Here is a 22,770-nt window from a genome sequence, read left to right as displayed (position 1 = left end):
ACACAATGGTCCATTGTTGGCTGTGGGGTAGGTGATAATGAATTAAGCAGACAGTGAAACTCAACAGGATGACAGTGAAACTAGTATGACGACCAGGGTGGGGGAGGGACGGAGAGGCGGGGGATGCAAGGGTTACTTGAAGTTAGAGGAAACGATATTAATGCCGCTGGGCAGTAAGCTGCCCACGGGAAATATGAGGTGCTGTTCCTCCAATTTGCGTTTGGCCTGACTCTGACAGTGGAGGATGCTTTGTGCATATCTTTCATTCATGTTTGTACGATCTCCTCGTGACCGCGTGGGTTTTCTCCGGAAATCCCGGTTTCCTCCCACATTGCCCTGCATCTGCCCACTCACTCAACCTGTCCAAGTCACCCTGCATCCTCATAGCATCCTCCTCACAGTTCACACTGCCACCCAGCTTTGTGTCACCTGCAAATTTGCTAATGTTACTTTTAATCCCTTCATCTAAATCATGAATGTGTATTGTAAATTGTAAGAGTGAAGGTTTGCTGCATTATAATCACAATCATAATCATACATCATTAGCCAAGTATGTTTTGCAACATATTAGGAATTTGATTTGCCATACAGTCATACCAATAAAAAGCAACAGAACACACAAAATACATTTGAACATGAACATCCACCACAGCGACTCCTCCACATTCCTCACTGTGACGGAAAGGAGAAAAACAGTGTGAATAACACCAGTGGATAATCTGATGCGACTGAAGTCAAAATGTTGGTTTAAATGCTGCTGTGTAGATGAAACCTCTGTATTTGGTTTCAGAATTAGTGCTCCATGGCTTTCATCACACCACTGAAGGTTACCAATAGGTTGCTTGGCAACTACAAATAGTAAAGTGTCTCGAAGAAGAAATATCCAGACCGAGGGTTTTGCAAATGTAGCTAGAAATTAAACCGCAGGTTAAAGGTGAGATCTGGTAGAAGTACATTAAGTTATAAAATATAATTTTATATACAATATATAAGGAGCATATAGATAGGGATCCGAGAGCCAGAACCATTTTCCCAGGGTGGAAATATCAAATAGTGGAGTGTACAGTTTTAAGATGAGAGTGGGAAAGTTTAAAGATGTTGTGTAAAGGGCCTGTCCCACCAGCATGCGACTGCATGCAGCTAGCACGACCTATCGTGGTCGCTTGAGCTGTACGCGGGGCCGGTCCCACTTCAATCGCCGGAGCCGTATGGAGTTGTGCGGGGCTGGTCCCGACATCGCGCGGGTCTCCGAAAAACTGACACTGTCCAAATATTCCACACGACAACGGCCTGCCTGGCCCGCAGCCGCATTGAGGCCGTACGCAGCGCCTCGACGGGCTTACACAGTATCTCGACGCCGTACGCAGCGTCTTGACGGCGTACACCTAGCGCGTGGCGTTGCGTGGTGATGTCACCGCCCGGCGTGCCGTTGTGTGATGACGTAACCGCCCGACGCCGTGCGACGTCCAAATTCAGTCGGCCTGCCTCCTGCCCAGCTGATTGGTGAGTATGATGTCGGGACCAGCCCCGCACAACTCCAGACAGCTCCGCGGTTGGAAGTGGGACCGGCCCCGCGAGGCCGTACGCCTCAAGCCACCACGTTTGGTCGCGCTAAAAGCATGCAATCGCATTCTGGTGGGACAGGCCGTTTACTTACTTACTTACTTACTTACTTACTTACTGCCTATTATGCCTCCTGACATGTAGGGCAGCAACGAAGGTCCTCCACTCAGTAGTGTTGATCCCTTCCGTTGCTGTTTCCGTAACATATTTGTTTTACGAGGCAGGGTTGTTAGCCTTGTGCTCAACCTCCAACCTGGAGGATCAGTGGATCGCTCTTCGTCTCGCCTCTACCCTTCCACCTGTCCAGCATGGGAGACCCTAACAGGAGACGAATCTCCCGCTGGCAAAGCTCTAGGGGTCACTGAGACACACAAGCTCCCCGACCACGACAAGGTTGCAAGGTTGAAATATCAAATAGTGGAGTGTACAGTTTTAAGGTGAGAGGAGCAAAGTTTAAAGAAGTTGTATTTTGCACAGAGGGTGGCGAGTGCCTGGAATGTGGTGCCAGGGGCGGTGGTGAAGGCATTTAGGTGACGTTTGGATAGGCACATGGATATGCAGGGAATGGAGGGATATTGATTTTTTTAAATTTTTTTTTATTAGGGACAGTGCATATTAATAAAACATTTGCATGTAATATGCAAGATTGTAGCCAGTGGCTAATTTCCATCTTTAGTCCCACACAAGGTAAACACATCCCAAACAAGGTAAAAACAAAAGACAAAAACAAAAACAAAACAAACAATATGGTTTAGCCTGCAGTCATAACATAGAATAAATAACAAACACTCAACACAGTTTAAAGTCCCAAAGTCATTGTCTCTTCCCTCCTTGCTCTCCTTCTGCGCTGAGGCAATCCAAGCCTCCGATGTTGTGACCCCGCCGGGTGATGGTAGGTAAGTCCCGCAGGCTGAATCCGAGCTCCGCAAACGGGCCGGTTCAAACTCCGCGGCCAGGGGCGGTCGAAGCTGCCGAAGCTGCCGTCCTCCAGTCCAGCGGACGCAGCTGTAGTTGCGGGAGCTCCGGAAAACAGGACTCGAGCTCCCGATGATGTCGTCCACTGGCCCTACTGGCCCGCGGCCGAGCCTCCGAGGCTCCAAAGTCGGGTCGGAAGTTGTGCCGCACCGCAACCACAGCCCCGAAGTCGGCCAGGCTCGCGTTGGTAAGTCCTGGCTCTGCTCCACAGCCTCCACAGCCTCGAGGTCGGTCGCAGTTGGAGGCCGCCAGCTCTGCGATAGGCCTCAGCGCAGACGGACACGGAGACGGGGGATACGGCAGGAAAAGTCGCATCCCCCCGAAGGAAGAACCAAAAAACACACCACACCCACCCCCCCACACACACACACACACAGCCAAACAAACCGAAACAAACCGCAAAAACTGGACAAAAGAAAACAAAAAACAGAAAAGACAAACGGACTGCAGGCGAGCCGCAGCTGCAAGGCAGCGCAGCCACTCCCGTTAGGCATATGGATTATGTGCAGGCAGATGAGAGATGAGAGATGGTCTTGGCAACATGTTCGGCACAGACACGGTGGACCAAAGGGCCTGTTCCTGTGCTGGATAAAGAATGTGGAGGAAGGGACTGCAGATGCTGGTTGAAACCGAAGATTGAAACAAAAAAGCTGGAGTAACTCAGCGGGACAGGCAGCATCTCTGGGTGGAAGGAATGGTCTGAAGAAAGATCTTGACCTGAAACGTCACCCATTCCTTCTATCCAGGTAAGACCCCACATTCACAAGTTCACAAAGTACAGGAGTAGAATTAGGCCATTCGGCCCGTCGTGTCTACACCGCCATTCAATCATGGCTGATCTCTGTCTCCTAATCCCATTTTCCTGCCTTCTCTCCATAACCCTTGACACCCGTTCTAATCAAGACTTTGTCTATCTCTGCCTTAAAAATATCCACCGACTTGGCCTCCACAGCCCTCCTCTGGCAATGAGTTCCACAGATTAACTACTCTCTGACTAAAGAGGTTCCTCCTCATCTCCTTTCTGAAAGAGCATCCTTTAATTCTGAGGCTATGACCTCTGGTCCTAGACTCTCCCACCAGTGGAAACATCATCTCCACATCCACTCTATCTACGCCTCTCATTATTCTGTAAGTTTCAATATTCTTCTTACAGTCCATTTGTTCCAGCATTCGCCTCCGTCGCTGACTCTTGCCCCCCCCCCCCCCAATCTCCCTGGAACTCGGGGATGAGCAGCAGCCCGGCTTGGTGTCTTTCACAAGAACGATCCCAGGAATGAGTAGGTTAACCTATGGTGAGCGTTTGTCGGCACTGGGCCTGTACTCGCTGGAGTTTAGAAGAACGAAACATACGGAATAGTGAAAGGCTTGGATAGAGTGGATGTGGAGAGGATGTTTCCACCAGTGGGAGAGTCTAGGGCTAGTGGTCATAGCCTCAGATTTTAAAGGACGTTCTTTTAGGAAGGAGATGAGGAGAAATTTCTTCAGTCAGAGGGTGGTGAATCTGTGGAATTCTTTGTGGTAACTCAGCGGGACAGGCAGCATCTCTGGAGAAGAGGAATGGGTGATGTTTTGGGTCGAGACCCTTCTTCTGAAAAACGGTCTCGACCCAAAATGTCACCCATTCCTCTTCTCCAGAGAAGCAACATTCAAATATTACATTGACATAACTTCACTCTAATCGCTGCTCTAACCCACACGGGTTGAGCAAACATAATAACAGCCGAGATGAGAGATTGGGAAAAAACCCAGAATGAGCCAATTCCACCTTATTAATATTAATGCATCATTTAAATGCGCCTTTCGAACCTTTGTTGCTAAAGAATCTTAGGGGGCATGAAAATCGCCTCATTATAATTTATTGTAGTTAACATAATGCTGGGGGTCACCTTAATGCCACTTTGGAAAGTCACATTAGCTGTGCAATCTTCAATGTAAGAATCTTCTCAGAGGTTTGTTAGATCTCACTTTGTGTCAGTTTAAGCAAGGAGGTCCTCTGTTGACCTGTTGTAGATGCTGCCATTTGAGTAGCTTTGAAAGGGATATATACTGTACCACAACATGAATAGCACTATGACATGACTGAAGAACTACATGCCTTAGGGTATTGTGTGCTGTTCTGGTCACCATCTTACAGGAAAGATGTGAAAGCTCTGGAGAGGGAGCGGAGGAGTTTAGTTTAGTTTAGTTTAGTTTATTGTTACATGTACCGAGGTACATTGAAAAGCTTTCAGTTGGTGGAAAGACTATACACGAATGCAATCGGGCAGTCCAGTGTACAGATGGGGAGGGAGATTGCAACCTTCACGTGGTCCGCCTTGTTTCGACGAATGCAATCAACCTGGCGTGCACAATAGACAATAGACAATAGGTGCAGGAGGAGGCCATTCAGCCCTTCGAGTCAACACCACCATTCAATGTGATCATGGCTGATCATCCCCAATCAGTACCCCGTTCCTGCCTTCTCCCCATATCCCCTGACTCTGCTATCTTTAAGAGCCCTATTCAGCTCCCTCTTGAAACGATCAAATAAGATCAAATAGAACGAGTTGTCCTACAACTTTAGGCTGTGCACGCCATACACCAGAAGAAGAAGAAGTGTTTGGATAACTGATAAAGAGAGAGTTAGCCCCTGTCCCACTTTCCCGAGTTACTCCCAAGTTCTCCCGAGTTTTCCCCTAGATTCAAACTCGGAGAATGTCTGTAGCGAGTCCGTAGCGAGTCCGTAGATATTTCGTAGCGGCTCGTAATGCCAGCCGTAGGTACTCGGGGCATCAGGTAAGTCGGGACGTTTTTTCAGAATGTTGAAAAATGTCCACGAATAAAAAAAAATAGCCCCGAGTACCAACGGCTGGCATCTCCGAGTTTGAATCAAGGGGAGAACTCGGGGGAATTCGTGAGTAACTCGGAAAAGTGGTACAGGGGCTTTAGGTATAGCTCTGTCCAAACTATCCTTCAAGCTAATACTCTCAAATCCAGGCAGCATTCTGGTAAGCATTTCGAAAACCTCCACAACCTACTTGTAATGGGACGGCCAGAACTGCTCACAAAACTCCAGTGTAAATACTGCCACACCAGAGGTAGTGCAGTAAGTAGATCTAATGAGTCTACATGACTGGGGTAAAGATCTGGCAAATTTTGAGTATAATATGGGGAAATGTTGCCAATTTGCCCCACACATCCCCCCTGAGCTTTGCCCCTCTCACCATAAAGTTACGCCCTCTAGCCTTTGACATTAGTCACAAACTAAAGAAACTGGAGGCGACTGTGCCACTCGGGAATCAATCCCATTTTGTGCTTTTATGAACCATCTCAGAATTTGAGGACGTTCTTTTAGGAAGGAGATGAGGAGAGATTTCTTCAGTCAATGGGTGTTGAATCTGTGGAATTCTTTGCCACAATAGGCTGTGGAGGCCAAGTCATTGGATATTTTAAAGGCAGAGATAGATAGATTCTTGATTAGTACGGGTGTCAGAGGTTATGTGGTGAAGGCAGGAAAATGGGATTAGGAGGGAGAGATAGATCAGCCATGATTGAATGGCAGAGTAGACTGGATGGGTCGAATGGCCTAATTCCACTCCTATCACTTATGACCTTCTGATCTTATATTCCTCCAGGAACTTAAAACATGCTAAGTTCCCTTAAAACGTCCCTTAAACACAACTGAATCATTGATGTGAAGTTCCTAGATATCAGTTATGCCCCTGTTCCATTTAGGCAATTTTTTAGGTGACTACAGGCGACTAGGCTGTCACCACATGGTCGCTGGGGTGTCGCCTGTATGGTCGTGAGCAGTCTCCTCAGTCGCCCAAAGAATCGTAGCATTTTTCTGGTCGCCGCTGGATTTTGAAATGTTCAAAACTTTTCGGTGACAGTCGGCAACAGTTGTCTTGATGCCAATGAGCGTAGCTTGGCTTCTCCTGGTATAGGTGCTGCCGTAGGTTGTCGCTAGGATGACGCAGGTTGTTGCCGGTGCTGACCTCGGCGAATTCCATTGGCGACTACCTACGTCAACCTATGCCGACCGGCGACAGGTACCGGTGACTGAATTGCCTTACCTTGTCGTAGCTTGTCGCGGGCGGACGTAGGTTGTCGTAGGTGTGGTCGTAGGTGGACGTCCTAATGTGTTGCCGGTTGTCGGTAGCTTGCCGTAGCTTGATGTCGACTAGGTAGTTGATTGTTGTGGACATTGTCGTGGGGGGGAGGGGGGGGGGGCAATTGCCGGTTTTTCGTCGACCTGCTACGAATATGACAGTCTCCGGAAGCCGCCTAAAAAATCGTCGAAGTGGGACAGGCCCATTAGTCTTTTTAACATTGTGTGTCTAACATTGCCATTCTCAAAACATTAAAGGGGCAAGATATATTGCCAAGTGTGCCGAGGTATAGTGAAAAGCTTTTGTTGCGTGCTAACCAGTCAGCAGAAAGACAATACATGTTTACAATCAATGCATTTACACTGTATAGATACACGATAAGGGAATAACGCTTAATGCAAGGTAAAGCCAGCAACGTCCAATCAAGGATAGATAGTCCCAAGGTCATCAACGAGGTAGTTCAGCACTGCTCTCTGGCTGTGATAGGATGGTTCAGTTGCCTGATAACAGCTGGGAAGAAACTGTCCCTGAATCTGGAGGTGTGCGTTTTTACACTTCTATACCTTTTGCCCGATGGGAGAGGGTAGAAGAGGGAGTGGCCAGGGTGCGACTTGTCCTTGATTACGCTGCTGGCCTTGGCGAGGCAGCGTGAAGTATTAATGGAGTCAGTAGAAGGGAGGTTGGTTTGTGTGATGGTCTGGGCTGCGTCCACAATTCGCTGCAATTTCTTGCTGTCCTGGATGTTCCCAAATCATGCTGTGATGCTTCCTGATATACAGTTCACGTCAGGTCCTTCTCAGCTGAATATGGATTTATCTTTCCCAGTAATCAGTTTGCACTGAAATGTCAAAGGTTCATATAACAAGAGTCAAGTCTGTTTTATTGTCATATGTACCAAAAAACGGAACAATGGTATTCTGACTTGCAGTCACTCAATAGGTTTGTAAATAGAGGAATCAATAGGTAATATAACAAGCAAACAAAATAAGTTCAATAAATAAAAAAATCTAATATAGTGGAATAAACAAAATTAAGTCCAAAGTCGCATGTGCAGCCCAGGCAGTCTCAGGTTCAGACGAAATGTGCAGGAAGGAACTGCAGATGCTGGTTTAAACTGAAGATGGACACAAAAAGCTGGAGTAACTCAGCGGGACAGACATCATCTCTGGAGAAAAGAAATAGGTGATGTTTCGTGTCGAGACCCTTCATCAGTTGAGAGTTCTTTCCTCGACTTAATAATATGGTGGAGCTGTCATGACCAGGTAGAAAATATGTACTAATTTAACAAAGGTGACATTTGGTGCATATCAATCTGTGAAGGCTATGACACATTCTGCTGTGTAAGTTGGATGAGCAGAGTGCAGCGAGCTGTAATTGAGAGGCAATATTTCTGCCAAATCCCTCACTTAAATGCCACTCTAGTCACCAATTGCTAATTAATCTCTTTGGTCGAATTTGACCCGGAAGATAATTCAAGTGAGATTTTATTATTTTCTTTTAAATGCACTTTGAAAGCTAATGCGAACTACAGCAAAGCATTTGGAGTTACCTGTAACAGCACTCGAGGTCAGGATTGAATCCCGGTCTCTGGCGCTGTGAGGCAGCGCCTCTACTAGTTGTGGCAATGTGTTCCCTATCTGGTTTAGTACAGAGATACAGCGTAGAAACAGGCCCAAGTCCGTGCCTGCCAGAGATCACACCCCACACTAGCACTATCCTGCACACATTTATACCAAGCCAATTAGCCTACAAACCTGCACGTCTTTGGAGTTTGGGAGGAAACCGGAGCACCCGCAGAAAACCCACACACAGGTCACGGGGCGAACGTACCAACTCCGTACAGACAGCACCCGTAGTCAGGATCGATCCTGGGTCCCTGGCGCTGTAAAGCAGCAACTCTACAGCTTCACCACTGTGCCGCCCTTAGTAACTGGTTCAGGAGAGCTGTCACGCGCTGCTTCCATCAATGCACGCACCCAGCCAGAGGGTTGATCAGACCGATCGCTGAACTTGTTTCACTGTTACAGTCACAGTCAGCAAACTCAGCAGAGACGCAAGGAACTGCAGACGCTGGACTCATGAGCAAAGTACAAAGTGCTGGAAGAATTCAACAGGTCAGTCAGCATCCGTGGAGGGAACGGAGAAGTGATGCTCCGAGTCGGGCCCCTTCTTCAATACGTCTGAACAACTTGGGTCCCGACGCAAAACATCACATGTCCGTTCCTTCCACAGATGCCGCCTGACTCGCTGAGTTCCTCCAGCTCAGTTTAGGTTAGCTTTAGTTTATAGACACAGTGCAGAAACAGGCCCTTCGGCCCACCGAGTCCACGCCGTTCAGCGATCATCCCGTACACTAGCACTATCCTACACACTAGGGACAATTTACAATTTTTACCAAAGGCAATTAACCTACAAACCTGAACGTCTTTGGAGTGTGGGAGAAATCCATAGCACCTGGAGAAAACCCACAAGGTCACGGGGAGAACGTACAAAATCTGTACATACAAGCACCTGTAGTCATGATAGAACCCGGGTCTCTGGCGCTGTAAATCAGCAACTCTACCGCTGCGCCACCGTGCCGCCCTGCCTGATAATTAGCATGTTATCCATGGGCTTGTTGCTCTGCATTTCACTTGCTAACATGAAATGAAAGTGATGACAGTGAGGCCTCTCCTGAAATGCTTCATGACAGCGAAGACACTTCAAACACGCTTCACGTCCATGGCTACTCTCCAAAAATACTTCATGCCAGTGACGACACCTCAACAACACTTCAAGTCCGTGACGGCACTCCGACAACACCTGCTCAAGACTGCAGAGGTGTAATTAAGTTGCGTAAATGCACTGTGGAAGTGGAAGTGCATCTCTTCCTGCAGCAGCTGAGGATCTGAACACCCTCCATTACACTCACTTAGAACACACACTCATGCACGCACACACACATGTACATGCGCACAAATGCACACACGAATAAATAGGTGCGCACGCACACAGGCATGCACGCAAACACAGCTGCACATACTTCCTCCCACACACACACGCACTCACACACATATGCACACGCACATGTATACACACACAAACACACATCACACACACCCAGACCCACACACACGCACACTCACGCACACAAGTTCACACACACACATGCACACATACACACACCCAGACACACACGCGCATACACACTCACCCCACACACAGGCACACATACACACACCCAGACACGCACACACATGCACATACACACTCACCCCGCATACACGCGCACACGCGCACGCACATCTCCACCCCTCGATGAGAACACACACACCACCCAGTGAATGCACACACACATACAGTATACTCCTCTACCTCCATTGAGAACATGCATCTCTCTTCCTTGAATCCCACCAGTAAGTGTGCTTTGGGTTTCACCAAGAGCTGGACAAGTCCCAAACAACATACCTACCGGGCTGCGTCTGAGGGAGGTGCGAATTACACCCACACAAGTGTTGACTGAACCTCATTCCCTAAACTACCCTGGACACCACTGACAATCTACTGATCTCTGACCAGCCGGCCCTTCAAATCTGCTAAACTGCGGGTTCCTGCTCACTTTGGCTCCATTAAGAATGTATGCAAGATGCCTTCCTCCTGAGGAATGGGTAACAATCTGCTGTCCATTTCTAGGTAGACTGCAATTTGCTTTAAACCACTGTATTGAATTTTACAGCGTTTGATTTTAAGGCAGAGATATATAGATTCTTCATTAGTGCGGGTGTCAGAGGTTATGAGGAGAAGGCAGAAGAATGGGGTAAGGAGGGGGAGATAGATCAGCCATGATTGAATGGTGGAATAAATTTAAGATTAGATTAGATTAGATTAGATCCTTTATTTGTCATTCAGACCTTTCGGTCTGAACGAAATGTCGTTGCCTGCAGCCATACATATAATAATAAACAACAAAACACACAATAAACACAAATTAACATCCACCACAGTGAGTTCACCAGGCACCTCCTCACTGTGATGGAGGCAAAAGTCTTAAGGTTACTGTCTCTTCCCTCCTCGTTCGCCCTCTGCGCTGAGGCGATATGCTGAGGCGATACCCCACCGGGCGATGGTAGTCAGTCCCGCGGCTCACCGAGCTCCGCGAATGGGCCGGTTCTGCTCCGCGGCCCGGGGGTGGTCGAAGCTGCCGCCGTCCAGTCCAGCGGACGCAGCTGTTGCCGCGGGAGCTCCGGAAAACAGGCACCAGCCTGTGACCCGCGAGCTCCCGACGATGTCGTCCACTGGCCCGCGGCCGAGACCGGATTCAGGTCGCCGCCGCCGGAACGCCGCCTCAGCCACCGGAGCGCCGTCTCAGCCCCGAGTCGTGCCGCTGCCACCGGAGCGCCGTCTCAGCCCCGAGTCGTGCCGCTGCCACCGGAGCGCCCGAACGCCGCCACAGCTCCGAATTCGGCCAGCCTCGCGTTGGTGAGTCCTGGCTGGCTCTGCCTCCGGAGCCTCGAGGTCGGTCGCAGGTTGGAGGCCGCCAGCTCCGCCATTAGGCCTCAGCGCAGACGGAGGCAGAGAAGGGGGGGATACGACAGAAGAGTCGCATTCCCCCGAAGGGAGAGACAGAAAACCATGTTTCAGCCCCCCCCACCCCACACATAACACAACCTAATAACCAAAAATGTAACTAAAACAAGACAAAAAAACAACAACAAAAAAAAGTTTTGTTCAACAGCGCCGCCACTTAATGGGCCGAATGGCCTAATTCTACTCCTATTCCTTATGATTTGATGGCTTTATGGTCTGGTACCAGACCTTGACCATACCATATTCTGCCGTCAGATCCATAGAGGTACATAAGCATTTTTATTTTCCTTCCTTCTAGTTTACCTTTTATGGCCTGCTCAGTATGCAGTGGAAAGTTTCCTTTCTTTAAACAGGCTTCTTGCTTGGGAGTCCTGTGACGCGGCTATCTTTATTTTATTTTTTTAGTTTAGTTTAGAGAAACAGGCGCTTCGGCCCACGATGTCCGCGCCGACCAGCGATCCGTGCATACAAACACCATCCTACACGCCCTAGGGACAATTTACAATTTAACCTTTATCTTGCACTAAATGTTGTACCATTTATCCTTTATCTGTTCGCTGTGGACAGCTTCATTGTAATCATGCATCATCTTTATTTTGACCGGACAGCACGCAACAGAAGCTTTTCACTGTCCCTCAGTACATGTGACGATAATTAGCTAAACTAAACTAAGCTGAACTTAACTTAAATGACATCAGTCTGAAGAAGGGTCTCGACCCGAAACATCACCTATTCCTTCTCTCCATAAATGTTGAACTCACCCGCTGAGTTTCTCCAGCATTTTTGTCTACCTTCATCTTAACTTAACTTAACTTAACATAACTTAACTGAAACAACGTAGCTTAAAGGGCCTGTCCCACTGTACGAGGTAATTCATGAGTTCTCCCGAGTTCTCCCCTGATTCGAGCTCGTGTAATGTACGTAACGGGTACGTAGGGGCTCGTACGAGTAAAAAGTAACAATTTTTTTCATCAGGAGTATTTTTTTACTCGTGGACATTTTTCGCAGTGTTGAAAAAAACGTCACGAGTTTACCGGATTTCCCGAGTACCTACCGTTACTCGTACGAGCTGCTACGTGACATCCACGAACTCCTACGTACCCGACATTACACGAGCTCGAATCAGAGGAGAACTCTTGAATTACCTCGTACAGTGGGACAGGCCCTTTACCAAACTAAACTAAAGTAAACTAAACTCAACTAAATGAAACTAAACTAAGCTAAAACTAAACTAAACTAAAGCAGAACAGATAGTTACACGGTGCGATTTGTAAAGGGGTACAGTCCCAAGAGATGCTTCCTGATGGGCCTGTCCCACTTAGGCTATGTTTAGGCGACTGCCAGCGACTGCCATAGTCGTAGCAGGTCACTGAAAAACCGGCGACTGGACCCCCCCTTCGACATAAAATTTGAAATAGAATCATTAATTTAACAACATAAAAAACGAAGTCAGCAGCTGGCGACAACAACAACTACAACAGCACCTACGTCAGGAGAAGTCAAGCTACGCATCAAACCCACTGTCGCCGACTGTCTCCAGAAAATTTTCAACATGTTGAAAATCCAGCGGCGACCAGAAAGACGCTACGACTCTTTGGGCGACTGAGGAGACGACTCACGACCATACAGGCGACACCCCGGTGACCATGTGGCGACTGCCTAGTCACCTAAAAAATCGCCTAAGTGGGACAGGCCCACAACCCGTCGAGCTACTCCAGCACTTTGTGTAGCTTTTCGCATCTGATTGTACTATGTTATATTTTGGACAAGTCCGACTGAAGTCCATAGAAATCAAATGGAAAAACCACCAGTCCAGTAAAATGAAGTGAAGTGAAGGTTTGTGTATGAAGGAGAGAAACAGAAGAATGATTCAAATTAGCCAGAGCGTTTGCCTTTTTGATCTGAACCAATTTCAGAATGAACAGCCAGTCAGTTCAGGGTTTTCTAGACTAAACACTTCAGTTTGTTATGTGATTTTCCTTTCCCCTTCTTGTAGAACATGAAGCAGTCTTCCCTAAAGACACTCGAATGGAGAAAGTTGATTTAATTTCTGATGGACTGGCAGTAAAGTAGTAGTAAAGAATTTGAATAAGTTTGTTCTCAGAGTCACAGAGTGATAGAGTGATACAGTGTGGAAACAGGCCCTTCAGGCCAACATGTCCCACCTATACTTGCCCCACCTGCCTGCATTTGGTCCATATTCCCACCATACCTGTCCTATCCATGTATCTGTCTGTTTCTTAAACATTGGGATAGTCCCTGCCTCAACTACCTCCTCTGACAGTTCGTTCTACATGCCCACCACCCTTTGTGTAAAAAGGGTTACTGTTAAAGGATTCCTGTTAAATCTTTTCCCCCTCACCTTAAACCTGTGTCCTCTGGTCCTCGATTCACCATCTCTGGGCAAGAGGCTCTGTGCATCTACCCGATCTATTCCTCTCATGATTTTATACACTATAAGATCACCCCTCATCCTCTTGCGCTCTGAGGAATAGAGTCCCGGCCAACTCACCTCTCCCTACAGCTCAGACCCTCTAATCCTGGCAACATCCTCGTAGCATCTTGTAGATATAGTCATACACGCTATTAATGCAATTATTTATTCAATCAAATTTGCAATAAACTCAATGATCCGCTTCAGATTAATGGCACACAATGCCCTTGTCCATTTCCGACTCATTGTGTCTTCTCGCTTTTTAGCACTAAATCCCAGTGTACTGTGGTGAACTTGGCTTCTATCAACATGGAATATAAAACAGTACAGCATGGGAGCAGGCCCCTTGATCCACAATGCATCTGTGATCAAAATAATGCCAAGATAAATTAATTCCATCTACCTGTACCTGATCCACACCACAAGGTCATAAGTGATGGGAGCAGAATTTGGCCCATCTGGTCCACTCCGCCATTCAATCACGGTGGATCTATCTCCCCATCCTAACCCCATCCTAACTGCCTTCTCCCCATAACCCCGACAACTGAATTAATCAATAATCTACCTCTGCCTTAAAAATGTCAATTGTCCTGGCCTCCACAGCCTTCTGTGGCAAGGAATTCCACAGATTCACCACCCTCTGACTGAAGAAATGTGTCCGCATCTCCTTCCTAAAGGAGCGTCCTTTAATCCTGAGGCTATGGCCTCGAGTCCTTGACTCTCCCACTAGTGGAAACATCCTCTCCACATCCACTCTATCTAAGCCTTTCACTATTCGATAAGTTTGAATAAGTTTCCCCCTCATCCTTCTAAACTCCAGCGAGTAGAGGCCCGGTGCCGTCAAACGCTCATCATATGTTGTGTCATATATTATTTGAAACCAGCATAAACCAGATGGGCCGAATTCTGCTCCTATCATTATGACCTCTGATAACCTACAACCCTGTACGTCTTTGGAGAGTGGGAGGAAACCGAAGATCTCGGAGAAAACCCACGCAGGTCACTGGGGGGAGAACGTATAAATTCCGTACAGACAGCACCCGTACTCAGGATTGAACCCGGGGTACCTGTCGCTGTAAGGCAGTAACTGTATCGCTATGCCACCCTGCTGCCACAGTCTTTCAAAGAATGGACGCAAATCACAATGGGAGGATGAATGAATGAATGAATGAATGAACCATTTTTCACATTGCTGGTCCACAGTGTTGAACTGAGTGATCTTTCAGCGAGAAAGCTTTTTCATTCAGCCCAAGGTTAGCAAAAGAAAGCATGTGCAAGCTCAGTAGTCGATGTGACTTGGGGACTTGAGGAGAAATACTGAAAGGAAATGAAACATTATGTTTTAAAAAAGACTGAATGACAAAAGGCTGGAACCCAGTGTCAGATTTCTGAAAGATTTCTTCAGCTCACCTGTTTTTTGCTTATTAATTGAATTGGACATAACAAGAGAAAGCCTCACACCAAGGGGAGAGCTGATAGAAGTATATAAAATAATGAGCGACATAGGCAGAGTGGACACCAGAAACATTTTTTCCCCAGAGTGGAAATAAGTTCCATGAGTTCATAATTTATAGAAGTAGAATGAGGCCATCCGGCCCATTGATTCTACTCCACCGTTCAATCCTGGTTGATCTATCTTTCCCTCTCAACCCCATTCTCCCCATAACCCCTGACACCCGTACAGGTTACGAGGATGTTGCCAGGACGAGAGGGTGTGAGCTATAGGGAGAGGTTGTGTAGGCAGGGTCTCTACTCCATGGGGCGCAGGAGGATGAGGGGAGATCTTACAGAGGTGTATAAAATCATAAGAGCAATAGATCGGGTAGATGCACAGAGTCTTTTACCCAGAGTAGGGAAATCAAAGACGAGAGGACATAGGTTCAAGGTGAAGGGGAAAAGATTTAATAGGAATCCGAGAGGTAACTTTTTCACACAGAGAGTGGTGGGTGTATGGAACAAGCTGCCAGAGGAGGTAGTTGAGGCTGGGACTATCCTATCTTTTAAGAAACAGTTGGACAGGTACATGGATGGGACAGGTTTGGAGGGTTATGGACCAAGCGTAGGCAAGTGGGACTGGGGTAGCTGGGACTTTGTTGGATGATGTGGGCAAGTTGGGCCAAAGGGTCTGTTTCCACACTGTATTAATCTATGACTATCTACCTAAACAACAATCTGTCAACCTTCGCCCTAATAATACCCAATGGCTTGGCTTCCACAGCCGCCTGTGACAATTCATTCCACAGATTCCCCACAGATACAAGGAGATGCGCCGGGCACATATTTTATACAGAGGGTGGTGGGTTCCTGGAATGTGCTGCCAGGGGTGGTGGTGGTGGAGGAAGTTTGCGACTGTGCCATTTCCCAGGGTGGAAATGTTAAGGGTTAGGTAGCTTTAAGGTGAGACCACACAACACTCAAAGGAGATGCGCAGGGCACATTTATTTCCACAGAGGGTGGTAGGTGCTGAATACTCTGCTCTATGGTATCTGCAGTTCCTTCCTACACATAATGTTTACATAGTCTGAAGAAGGGTCTCGACCCAAAACGTCATCCATTCCTTCTCTCCAGAGATGCTTCTGCCTGTCTGCTGAGTTACTCCAACTTTTGTGTCTATCTTCGGTTTTAAGACATATGACAATAAAACACCCTTGACTCTTGACATATCGGCAATTTTGAAGGATTTGAGGTTTTTTTGATGCAAGATATCCTTTAGCCATAAACGTGCATTCAATGATTAAGAAAATACCTTGCAGGACTGAGTGGGCTGAAGGGCCTGTTTCCATGCTGTATGTCTAAAGTCTAAAGATTGCAATCAAGAATACAATCATGCGCTGACCCTATTCTGAAGAAGGGTCTCGACCTGAAACGTCACCTGTTCCTTTTCTCCCGGGCGGCGCGGTGGTGCGGCGGTCGGGTCGCTGCCTTACAGCGCCAGAGACCTGGGTTCGATCCTGGCGATGGGAGCTGTCTGTATGTAGCTTGTGCGTTCTCCCTGGGCCCTGTGTGGGTTTTCTCCGGGTGCTCCGGTTTCCTCCCACACTCTGAAGAAATGCAGGTTTGTAGAGGAATTGGCTTCGGTAAAATTGTAAATTGTCCCCCGGTGTGTGTGCAGGATAGCGTTAGTGTGCGGGGATCGCTGGTCAGCGGGGAGCCGGTGGGCCGAAGGGCCTGTTTCCGCACTGCATCTCTAAACTAAAGATGCTGCCTGACCCACTGAGTTACTCGAGCATTTTGTGTCTATCCTGGGTGTAAACCAGCATCAGCAGTTCCTTCCTACACATAACAATTATGGGTTGGGGTAACTGATAGAAGATGACAGATCTAAACTTGGTGAGATGTAGCTTTGGGTTGATGTGCAGTAAGTTAACGGTGCTGATCCATTGTACTTGTTCTCTTTTATTATAGATTTAAATGTGTCGTGTGATTTTTGATCCACTTGCCAGCTAACAGATTTTCTCTCCTTTTGTGCTTTGGCAGCTCTTACAACCGTAAAGCTATGGGCCATCGACCGACCATGTTTTCAGACGATAATGATGAGGACGGGACTAATCAAGCATGCCGAGTACATGGAATTTCTAAAGAGGTTTGTTATTTTTGTTGTATTTGTTTCATTCCCCCCCGGTTTGTAAAGCGACATAAAGGTCAACTTCCTCCTAATCCTCATATCGAGCATCGTTATAGCAACTAATATTAACTAGCTATTAACCAGGGGCTGCACGGTGGCGCAGCAGTAGAGTGGCCGCCTTACAGCACTTGCAGCATCGGAGACTTGATTTCGATTCTGACCACGGGTGCTGTCTATACGGAGTTTGCACGTTCTCCCCGTGACCGCGTGGGATTTCTCCCGGTGCTCCGGTTTCCTCCCACACTCCAAAGACGTACTGGTTTGTAGGTTAATTGGCTTGGTACAATTGTAAATTGTCCCTCGTGTGTGCCGGATAGTGTTAGTGTGCGGGGATCGCTGGTCGGCACGGACTTGGTGGGCTGAAGGGCCTGTTTCCGCGCTGCATCTGTAAACAAAACGAAACATAACTAAACAAAACAAAACTAGACTAAACTAAACTATATTCTCATTGCTATTAACCGCATTAATCGCTTTGCTTACTCCCAGAATCATTATTCTGTTCCCCAGAAAGGCCGACTGTTAAAATCCAACCAGTTATCCAACAATATAATTACTGCAATGCTCAACAATATAATTACTGCAATGCTCACAGGGGCGCTCCTCTGTGTGCAGCCATGTCAGCAGCGCGTCAGTTTTTCCAGCTTTTTTTTATTTTTTAGTATGTTTTAAAGTGTGTATTTTGTGTTTCTTCGTGTGTTTTGTGTGGGGGGTGGTGTGGGGGGGAAACCGCTTCGGTCGCCTCCTCCATGGAGAGGCGACTTTTTCCAGGTCGCCTCCCCCGTGGCCTAACATCAAGGATCGACGCGGCCTTTCCCGGAGACACGCCCGGGGCTCCAGCGGCGGGCGCAGCGTGGACTCTCGGCGTGGAGCGGGCGACCCTTGCTGGGGCTCGCTGGAGGGGAGCGCTCCGTTTCGCTGGCCCGAGGCAGCCGGCAGCCTGAAGTCGCAGCCTGAAGTCGCGGTCTGCAGAGCTCCAGCTGGTGCGGCGTCTACAGCGAAAACCCACGTGGGGGACCCGGGGGAAGAAGAAGCCATCACTGCCGGCCCGCGGCCAACTTCTACCGCGGGTGCGGCATGGACTTACCATCACCCCTGGAGGGGAGCTTCGACCGCCGGCCCTGCAGTCTACGGTGCTTCTGGCTGCAGCGGGGACTTTAAATCTCGACCGCCGGCCTACGGCCTACAACAATCTAAAGCCGCGGTCTCCGGTAAGGAAGAGCCGATCCTGGACTGACTGGACTTTGGTCCTGTATACGGGGGGGAAATGGAGGAGGACTGGCCAAATTTTTGTGCCTTCCACCACAGTGATGAATGCTGTGGTGGATGTTTGTGTTACAGTTTTATTGTGTGTTCTTTATTATTGTACTGCTGCTGACAACCCAAATTTCAACCAACCCTGGTTGTGTGGCAATAAAGTATATCTATCTATCTATCTATTTGGATTTCCAAAGTGCTCTTGTGAAGCTCCTAATTTATGCGTGGGAAACATAAACCAAAATGCAATGACCATCTGATTACAGATATTGGTTGTATAAATATGACTCACCTGCTTTGCACTGTAACAAAACAACAATACCGCCAGCAAATTAAACTGTGGTTTATCGCAAGTGGCGCACATTGACAATTGCATCTTCTCATTATATGGGGCGGCACGTAGAAGTGGTGCAGCGGTAGAGTTGCTGCCTTACTGCGCCAGAGACCCGGGTTCCATCCTGCCTATGGGTGCTGTCTGTACGGAGTTTGTATGTTCTCCCCGTGACCATGTAGGTTTTCGCCGAGTGCTCCGGTTTCCTCCCACACTCCAAAGACATACAGGCTTGTAGGTTAATTGGCTTCGGTAAAGATTGCAACACCCAGTGTGTAGGATGGTGCCAGTGTACATGGTGATAGCTGGTCGGCATGGACTCGGTGGGCCAAAGGGCCTATTTCCATGCTGTATCACCAAACTAAACTAAACTAAACTAAGCTTATGGAGAGGTTAATAGGGAAGATCTAATAGGGAAGCGTACCGATGGAAGAAATGAATAAGTTGCTGAGAAATTAAAGTTGAAGGGCATACCTTACTTTAGACTTCTGAGATAAATCGCGGAAACAGGCCCTTCGGCCCACCGAGTCCACATCGACCAGCGATCATCCAATTCACTAACACTATCCTACAAACACTAGGGACAATTTACAATTTTACCGAAGCCAACTGAACTACAAACCTGTACGTCCTTGGAGTGTGGGAGGAAACCGGAGCACTCTGTGAAAATCCATTTGGTCACGGGGAGAAGGTACAAACTAGGTACAGATGGCACCCAAAGTCCACACCGGCCAACATGTCCCAGCTACACTAGTCCCACCTCCCTGCGTTTGGCCCATATCCCTCCAAACCTGTCCTATCCATGTACCTGTCTAACTTATTCATAAATGTTGGGATAGTCCCAGCCTCATCTAAGTCCTCCGGCAGCTCGTTCCATTCATCCACCACCCTTAGTGTGAAAAAGTTACCCCTCAGATTCCTATTAAATCTTTACCCCTTCACCTTAAACCTATGTCCTCTGGTCTTCGATTCACCTACTCTGGGCAAGAGACTCTGTGCGTCTACCCGATCTATTCCTCTCATGATTTTGTACATCTCTGTAAGATTCCCCCTCATCCTCCTGCGCTCCAAGGAATAGAGTCCGAGCCTGCTCAACCTCTCCCTATAGCTCACACCCTCTAGCCCAGGCAATGTCCTGGTAAATCTTCACTGCTCCCTTCGCAGCTTGTCTGCAAAATAGGAAAAATGATCAAACCAATCCTCAAGTGTTACGGAAGGAAAGACACTTAAGTCTGAAAAGTGACCGGGTGGTGAACTTTTCTCCCAGAGAAAGCATTATGGAAAATCATTTATGATTCAGCCAAAATAGTAATTTCCTGATAGACGTGCTGGATTAATCCCTTAAATTAGGCAAGGGCCCATATTTTTACAGATGTGCAGTGTGCCACAACTAAACTTTTACTCTTGCCTAAGCTGCAAGAGTGAAGTTGCTGCTCTCTGTTTAACTTGGCAGAGAGGGATTGCTTGGAATATTATTATTGAGGAGGAAGTCCTGATTGAGGATGGGAATGCAGAGGGGTGACAAACAGGCCGTGGGAATAGAAACGGGACACACGCACGGCAATGCTTTCCAGCCGAATTTTTATTGTCTCTTCTTAAAATTTAGAAGTAGTCCAGTTTAGTTTAGTTATAGTGATACAGTGTGGAAACAGGCCCTTCGGCCCGACTTGCCCACATTGGTCATCATGTCCCAGCTGCAATAGTCCCACCTGCCTGCGTTTGGTCCATATCACCTCCAAACCTGTCCTATCCATGCACCTGTCTTACTGTTTCTTAAAGGTTAGGATAGTCCCAGCCTCAACTAACTCCCCATGCAGCTTGTTCACTACACCCACCATTCTTTGTGTGAAAAAGTTACCCCTCAGATTCCTATTAAATCTTTTCCCCTTCACCTTAAACCTATGTCCTCTAGTCCTTGATTCCCCTACTCTGGGAAAGAGATTCTGTGCATCTACACGATGTATTCCTTTCATGATTTTATACACTTCTGTAAGATCTATAAGTTGAGATACAGCGCGGAAACTGGTCCTTCGGCCCACCGAGTCCGCACCGACCAGCGATCCTCACATACTAACACTCTCCTACACACTAGGGACAATTTTACATTTTATACCAAAGCCAATTAACCTACAAACCTGTACGTCTTTGGAGTGTGGGAGGAATATAAACTAATATAAAGAGTCCGCACGAACCTGTCCAATCAAAAATCTATCTACAGTGTATCTCTGCCTTAAAAATATCCACTGACTTGACCTCCACAGACTCCTGCGGCAAAGAATTCCACAGATTCACCAACCTCTAACCAAAAAAATTCCTCCTCATCTCCTTCCTAAATGAACGTCCCTTAATTCTGAGGCTATGTCCTCTAGTCCTAGACTCTCCTACTGGTGGAAACATCCTCTCCACATCCACTCTATCCAAGCCTTTCATTATTCTGTACGTTTCAATGAGGTCCCCCCTCATTCTTCTAAACTCCAGCGAGTACAGGCCTAGTGCCGACAAACACTCATCATAGGTTAACCTACTCATTCCTGGTGTGGGAAAGTCAGTGGACCCAGACCCTCAGCAGGTACAGGTACTGCATTAGTTTACCACAACACCCCAGAGGGAAAACTGCACTTGGGTGGTTGGAAAGGCTGAGGTTTGCAGACAGTGCCACCTATAGTTTCTGCCCGCTTCCTGCACTTGAAATGGCCACCAAGGTTTCAGAAGGTACACAAAATTGCTGGAGAAACTCAGCGGGTGCAGCAGCATTTATGGAGCGAAGGAAATAGGCGACGTTTCGGGCCGAAACCATTCTTCAGACTGATGGGGGGTGGGGGGGAGAAGGAAGGAAAAGGGGGAGGAGGAGGAGCCCGAGGGCGGGCGGGGGGGAGGGTGGGAGGAGACAGCTAGAGGGTTAAGGAAGGGGAGGAGACAGCAAGGACTAGCAAAATTGGGAGAATTCAATGTTAATGCCATCCGGACGCAAGGTCCCCAGGCGGAATATGAGGTGCTGTTCCTCCAATTTCCGCTGGTGCTCACTCTGGCAATGGAGGAGACCCAGGACAGAGAGGTCGGATTGGGAATGGGAGGGGGAGTTGAAGTGCTGAGCCACCGGGAGGTCAGGTTGGTTATTGCGGACTGAGCGGAGGTGTTCGGCGAAACGATTGCCCAACCTACGCTTAGTCTCCCCGATGTAAATCAGCTGACATCTAGAGCAGCAGATGCAGTAGATGAGGTTGGAGGAGATACAGGTGAACCTTTGTCGCACCTGGAACGACTGCTTGGGTCCTTGAATGGAGTCGAGGGGGGAGGTGAAGGGACAGGTGTTGCATTTCTTGCGGTTGCAACGGAAAGTGCCCGGGGAGGGGGTGGTGCGGGAGGGAAGGGAAGAATTGACGAGGGAGTTGCGGAGGGAGCGGTCTTTGCGGAAGGCAGACATGGGGGGAGATGGGAAGATGTGGCGAGTGGTGGGGTCACGTTGGAGATGGCGGAAATGGCGGAGGATTATGTGTTGTATTTGCCGGCTGGTGGGGTGAAAGGTGAGGACCAGAGGGACTCTGCCCTTGTTGTGAATGCGGGGATGGGGAGAGAGAGCAGTGTTACGGGGTATGGATGAGACCCTGGTGTGAGCTTCATCTATGGTGGCGGAGGGGAATCCCCGTTCCCTGAAGAACGAGGACATTTCCGATGCCCTGGTTTGGAACATTGCACAGGTTTCAGAAGGATGAGGGGGTAACCTCATTGAAACTTCAATTCAATTCAATTCAATTCAACTTTATTGTCATTGCACAGATACAAGTATGGGGACAGCGAAATGCAGTTTAGCGTCAGTCCGTAGTAATAGTGCAATATAGAAATAAAAAATACAGAATAAGCAAACAATGTGGACAGAGAGACTGGAGAAAACTATCGGCGGGACTCCGAGTTCAGCAATGTGATAGTGTTG

The 22,770-nt window shown here is 47.9% G+C and overlaps 1 protein-coding gene across 3 annotated transcripts in view; it reads left to right on the top strand.

The window, feature by feature from the left end:
- prkg1 (protein kinase cGMP-dependent 1) overlaps positions 1-22,770 on the top strand; it is a 445,216-nt gene that overhangs the window by 280,141 nt on the left and 142,305 nt on the right. For all 3 annotated transcript variants that reach the window (XM_033034352.1, XM_033034353.1, XM_033034354.1), the window contains exon 4: positions 17,107-17,212. In XM_033034352.1, the coding sequence (XP_032890243.1) occupies positions 17,107-17,212 (106 nt within the window). The remainder of the gene's footprint in view (positions 1-17,106; positions 17,213-22,770) is intronic.

This window comes from Amblyraja radiata, chromosome 15 (assembly GCF_010909765.2).
Source record: "Amblyraja radiata isolate CabotCenter1 chromosome 15, sAmbRad1.1.pri, whole genome shotgun sequence".
NCBI classification, from domain to species: Eukaryota; Metazoa; Chordata; class Chondrichthyes; order Rajiformes; family Rajidae; genus Amblyraja; species Amblyraja radiata.
The sequence above is the reverse complement of the archived record's forward strand: the minus strand, read 5'-3'. Positions and strand labels throughout refer to the sequence as shown.